This window comes from Lepidochelys kempii, chromosome 8 (genome assembly GCF_965140265.1).
Source record: "Lepidochelys kempii isolate rLepKem1 chromosome 8, rLepKem1.hap2, whole genome shotgun sequence".
Lineage (NCBI taxonomy): Eukaryota > Metazoa > Chordata > Testudines > Cheloniidae > Lepidochelys > Lepidochelys kempii.
In genome coordinates, this window is record NC_133263.1 from 105,135,269 (window position 1) to 105,141,268 (window position 6,000).

At 65.4% G+C, this 6,000-nt stretch overlaps 1 protein-coding gene across 4 annotated transcripts in view; it reads left to right on the top strand.

Moving 5' to 3' along the window:
- The window catches only part of HECTD3 (HECT domain E3 ubiquitin protein ligase 3), a 15,626-nt gene extending 13,275 nt beyond the window's left edge, over positions 1–2,351 (top strand). For all 4 annotated transcript variants that reach the window (XM_073357903.1, XM_073357904.1, XM_073357906.1 and 1 more), the window contains exons 16-21: positions 196–402; positions 759–888; positions 1,146–1,220; positions 1,556–1,637; positions 1,748–1,819; positions 2,114–2,351. In XM_073357903.1, coding sequence (XP_073214004.1) covers positions 196–402; positions 759–888; positions 1,146–1,220; positions 1,556–1,637; positions 1,748–1,819; positions 2,114–2,198 — 651 coding nt within the window. In that variant the 3' untranslated portion in view covers positions 2,199–2,351. The remainder of the gene's footprint in view (positions 1–195; positions 403–758; positions 889–1,145; positions 1,221–1,555; positions 1,638–1,747; positions 1,820–2,113) is intronic.
- The last annotated feature ends 3,649 nt before the right edge of the window (positions 2,352–6,000 follow it).

Below are 6,000 nucleotides of genomic sequence, written 5' to 3' on the forward strand. Positions count from 1 at the left end.
TTGGGCCAAGGCTGGTGCAGCCCATGGAGATGACCGGTCCCAGCATGCCGAGCTCTCCCATGCTGTGGGCAGTTGGGCCCTCCTTTGGCCCCCGTGACATAGCCCCAAAGCTCTCCGGGGCAGGGTGGGGCTGGGGGCTTGCCCGGGCGGTCCGTGGTGTCCCTCTCCAGCGAGTGCTCTCACCCGGCTGCCCAGGTGAAGCTCCTGGAGGTGATGGACGTGATGGACAAGGAGACCTTTGAGTTCAAGTTCGGGCAGGAGCTGACCTACACCACGGTGCTCAGCGACCAGCGCGTGGTGGAGCTGATTCCCAATGGCGGCAGCACCGTGGTGCGCTACGAGGACCGCAAGGAATTCATCCGCCTGGTGCAGAAGGCCCGGCTGGAGGAGAGCAAGGAGCAGGTAAGGCCGGCTGGGGTCGCAGTGGGACCCAGCCCCAAGAGCACATTCCTTCCTGTCCCCCGGCCCCTGGAGGTGACTTGTGCCCTGAAGCATGGGGGTTCTGTCCGTTAATGTGTAGCCCAGCGAGCATCGCGGGCTGGTCTCGCTGGCTGTGCTAAGGGCCAGCCCTTTGTGGAGTCCTGCCGAGCGCCTGGCCCTCCTGTGTCTGCGACAGGCGAGACTCTCAGGGCTCCGTTCCCCTCTAACGCCGCGGTCGGAGCGCTCGCTGCACCGTCTCATCAGTGGGCCCCAGCGCTACGCGCCCCGGCCCTAACCCCGTCCGGGGACATCCCCCGGTTGCTCTGCTTCCCCTGCAGATCACTGCCATGCAGGCTGGTCTGCTCAAGGTGGTGCCCCAGGCCGTCCTCGACCTGTTCACCTGGCAGGAGCTGGAGAAGAAGGTGTGCGGGGACCCCGAGGTGACGGTGGATGCCCTGAAGAAGCTCAGTAAGTGCAGGGGCTGCTGGGAAATTGTCTTCGGGACCCAGTTGCTGGCTGTGGCCTGGCACCTGCCGCGTGCCCTGGCCCGGTTTGTAAATGCACAGCCCCGTGCACCCCGGATCTGCATGCTCACGTGGTGGGGGAGCGGAGGGGGTTTCTCGCCCCTGGGGGCAGTTGCAATGTCCCGGCGGGGAGCAGCCCTGACCTGGCAGGAGCTGGCTGCTGTGTGTCTAACCAGTTCTGTCTCTGCCTCCCCACCACAGCTCGGTTTGAGGATTTCGAGCCGTCGGACACCAGGGTCCAGTACTTCTGGGAGGCACTCGGCAACTTCACCAATGGTGAGCGGCCGGCGCAGCCCAGCCCTGCCTCCCCCGTGGCGCTGACTCCTGCCGGCTTCCAGAGGTTCCGGGTTTCACCGTCTGTACAATTCACTCGGCCTTCCCAAAGCAGGGCCCTCAGTCTGTCGCCCTGGCCTGAGCCCTCATGACAGGGTCCCTTCTCTCAGCCGTCAGCAGCAATTCCCAGCTCCCCATCGGAGCCAGGGGACTTCTTGCCTGCTGAGGGCACAAGGCTGAGTCCCCAGACCAGCTGAGCACGGGGCTCAAGCACCTTGGCTAGCCTGGTGGGCTCCCTCCCAACCCGGGAGTGGCTGACATCTGTTCTCTCCCCACAGAGGATCGCAGCCGCTTCCTGAGGTTTGTCACTGGCCGGAGCCGCCTCCCGGCTCGGATCTACATCTACCCGGACAAGCTGGGGTGAGTGTCCGGCCCTGGGATGCCAGAGCCCCCTGTCGGGGTGCTGGAGTCACTGTGCCAGGGGCTCTCTCCCTGGGTTGGGTCTGACCTGCTTGGCCTCTCTCCCCCAGCTCTGAGACGACAGAGGCGCTCCCCGAATCCTCCACCTGCTCCAGCTCCCTCTACCTCCCCAGCTACGCCACGTGAGTTGCACCACGAACGGCCCCTTTGGCCAGCCGCCCCCGCGTCTCGGAGCCCTGATCCTGGGGCTGGGGGAGGTGCCATGTCAGCTGGTCTCGGGGCTGATGCGTGAGCCCGGGCGTCACGCAAGCTGGGTTCCATTCCCGGCTTCCCACTTGCTGGTGGGGGCACGCCCCCTCCATGCCTCAGTTTCCCCATGCGTCCAGTGAGGCTGATGAGCCTTAAGCCGTGGCTTGGTCAGTGCCTGGCTGGCCCCGGCGTCCCTCAGGGCAGTGACAGTGGCTCTTCTTTTCCAGCTCCAAGGTGTATGAGGAGAAGCTGCGCTACGCGGCCTACAACTGCGTGGCCATTGACATGGACATGAGCCCGTGGGAGGAGTGATGCCGCCGTGGGGCCGAGCTGTCCTCTTCACCCCCCCCCCCCCGTCACCATGGTTCCACTGGACTGGCCCCCTTCCCTCGCCCCCCTGAAGTGTGTGTATTCAATAAACACCCAGGTCTAGGCTTGGCTCCCCGGGGCATGGGCCAGAACCAGCATGGGTCTCCGGGTCCTTGGCTTTCAAAGCGGCAGAGACCGAACCAAGCTGGAGCCCAACCGAGAGCAAGAACTGGCCTGGCTAGCAGCGGCTCGCTGGGAGCCCCGGAGATGTGCGCTAGCTTGTACTGCGCGTCGCCTTTCGCTCGCAAGCACTCGCAGGACCACTCGCTGTACCCGCCCCTGCAATGCAGCCACCTCTGGGGTGGAGCCCGGCAGCGCCGCTGCCCGGTTTAGGACAGGAAGTGAAGGAGTGTCTCCCAGTCGTTTTTCCTTCCCCCCCACCCCCGCGAGAACAGCGGATGATCGGACCCAGCAGCTCTTCCCAGATGGGCTGCACTGGAATCTGCGCGGCCCATTTGTTTCCCAGGCTGCATCCTGCCGCCGCAGCTTACTGGGGGGAGGATCGCCCCCCAAGCAGCCAGGCGCCAGGGCCCCTGGCCTCGGACTATCTTATTACGTATCCCACAGTCATGGGGTGCAGTTCCCAGGAAGGGTGTCTCTCTCCTCACCCTCTTCCTCCTCCATGGGGCCCCAGGCCTCCTGCCTCTTCCCACCCCCCCAGTTTAACAGCTGTGACTGGTTCCTTCTCCCCCTCCCACCCCGCCGGCCCCTGCAGTGCACCCCTCTGGCCACCAGGTGTCGCTTTAGGCATGCGCCGAAGACCCTGCAGCCCTGGGCGGGGTTGGGGTCAAATCCACTCCCTGCCCCGGGTCCCCAGGACCTCCCAGGGCAGCAGCGACCACGGCTCAGCTGTAAGTGAGGCTGCCATGGCGCTGTCTAGGAAGGCGTCCTCCCCCCTTTGCCCGGCAGGGGCATGGTGCCATCGGCCGTCCTCCAGGCGGGTGCAAGTCCTGGAGCCCCTCGAGCCAGCACTGCCCAGGGGCCCTCGTGCTCTGGTGCGTCTCGCTGTGGGGCGGGTGAGAGCAGGGGCCTGGGGCTCAGGACTCCGGGGGGCTCTTTCCTCGGCTCTCTGCCCTGGTTTCCTCTTCTAATGGGGCTGCGGCCAGGGAGCTGGGTCCAGGCCTGCGTGGGGCACTCGGAGCTCTCGAAGGCTGGGGTGGCACGGGGAACGCCCCCACTGCTAGGCTATCTCGGGGCTGCTGTCTCCATGCTCCCAGCACTGGGCATGGCTGGCCCTCACTCGGGGTTCATGCGTGTCAGCACGTGGGCATTGCCCATGCGCTGCCAGCCCTGGCCTGGAGCAGCATGGCGCATCCCAGGTGCCCTGCAAATGCCCACCCCCTCACTCGCCCCAGGGCACAGCCCCCTCACAGTCCTGCCCTGCCAGCAGCATCTCCTGGCCTGTCAGACCCTCACTGTGCCTGGAAGGGGCCCGTGGGGCTGCTGGCGGGTGAGCTGGGGACCTGCCCTCACCCCCGGCAGCCAACAACTCTCCTTCGCTGCCTGCCGGGGCTGGCTTTGAACCCACACCTGGAATCCTGTGCTAGCTCTTCCCAAGTGACTTCAAGGGGCCTGGAAGCAGCTGCGGGAAATGGGGAAGTGGGAGGGAACCGTCCCCGCTGGGGCTGTGTGATTAGATTCTGCCTAGGCCAACCTGCTCCCTCCTCCCCCGGTCCATGTGCCAAGCCCAGAGGCTAAGAGCTAGGAAGGCGGCAGGCTTCTCTGGGTGGATCAGTGCCACCCCAAGGTCCCGCCCCGGCTCGCCTGCACCCCGAGCTCAGCGGGAGTTGTGGGTGCTCAGTGCTGTCTGGGCTCAGGGCTATAAATGGCAGGCAACGAGGGGCGGGGAGGCTTTTTCTGCTGCCCTGGGGTGGTGCCAGCAGGCCTGGAAGGGTTAAACAGAAGGGTTTGGGTGGGGTATCGCCTGGGCATGGGGGGCTCCTCTCCTTGGTTTGGGGGACGAAGGGACAGGTGCTGCTGGATCTTTAACAAGGAAATCTTTCCTCCTACCAGCGTGGGGTGTGTTCGAGTTAAATGTTCACTAATTGCAGCAGAGCCAGGGCTAGACCCCTCCCCTGGAAGGCAGGAGATTCGCTGCTTCAGCCTGGCAGCTGCCTAGTTGAGTCGGCCGGGAAAAGCAGGGCAGACGAGGGCCTGGCCTGGGCCCAGGGCCGTTCTGTGCCCAGCTGGTTGGGCTCTCAGCTGCTTCCCCCACTGGGTCCTGTGGCTTCTGCCAGCGGCGGGGTGACGGTTCGAGCGCCCAGGGGGGCGGTGACCAAGGATGGTTAGCGGCTGCTCTGGGAGCTCCTGCCACTGGGGCTCATCGAATCATCGAGGGGTCGAAGCGCCCGGGGCTCTGCCCCACTTGCCATTAGCGCAGGTGCTGAGCTAGTGCCCTGCACCCCCCCACTTTTGCTTCTGCCCGAGCGCCAGCTGGGGGCACGGCACGGCACAGCCCCAGAGCGCTGTGAGCAGGAACGTGAGTCAAACCGTATCCGCTGCAGCCAGGCTAGGCCCAGCCGGCTCCCTCCAGCAACACCCCCCTTCTAGCTGGAATCCCGGGGCAGAAAACACCCCGGTGCCAGAGTCCGGCCTGGGCAACTCTCCCCGGCTGGGAGCCCCGCTCCCTGCCAGCAGTGGGGAGGCCTAGCTTGTTCTCCCTGGGACACCAGCCCTCTTGCAAACCCCGCCGGCCCACCCAAGTGGTCGCTGGATTCCAGGAAGGCATCTCTGCTGGCACGGGGGCCGTGGGGAGGGGCGGGGAGCGGTTGGTGGTGAGAACTGGGCTGCTCATGCCAAGTTGAGTAATGGCCTGTCGTGCCCAGAGAGTTCCCAGCCACCGGCTGAGGTTTCCGCTCCCTGCAACCGGGGCCTGACCGTGCACCGAGAAGGACGCTGGGGCATTTGTTTTGGACCCAGCACCTGTCTCTTAGCCCTGAGATCCCCCGGCCCCGCCCTTGGGTGGCGCATTGTGCTGCTGAGATGTACCTCGCCCTCGGGGGGGGTGCTGGCCTGTTGCTCCCCCCTTCTAGGCTCAGGCCGAGGGGAAGCATGACCAGTGTGAGCTAGGAGCTGCTCTGGGCCAGGCACCGTCTGTATGGAGGGGAAGGGGCTGAGGGCCAGGGCATGGCATAGGTCAGAGGAGCACACTGGGAAGTTGGCACCCCAGTACCTCCCCTCCATGGAGTCTAGCCCCATTTCTACCTGGGTCAACACCCCCCATTCAAGAGCTGCTGCATCTTCCATATTGTGTGTACCCTGGGGGTCATTCCCCAGGCTGCTGCGAGTATCAGGGTTGGGCCCCCCTATGCCCACGGGAGTGCAGAGCCTCCCTCCTGTTCCTGGCACTGTCTCCAGCAGCCTGTGGGGTGCAGGGGGGGCTCAGGTCCTTAATCCCAAAATGGAACCAGGCAGCTTGGTCTGGTGCGCTGCCCCGCTGGGCCTCTGAGCAGGAGCTGCTGGACCCCCGACAGCCCGATGCCATTCCTGGCTGGGAGCAGGCCCCTGACCCCGGCTACACTGGTGCCCCAAGGGCCCAGAGCGCGCTGCATGGGTGCAGGGCTTTGGCCTGCCCGGGGCTCCTTCTGGGAGCAGGGCTGAGCGTCTGGCCTCTGCTTCGCGTGACCTTTAACGTTACCATCTAAATGCTCCTGCAGTGTTTGCAGGATGTCTGGGAAACAGCTGCTGCATTCCACCCCAGAGGTGGCTGCATTGCAGAATCGGGGGGGGGGGGGTGAGGGCTGCT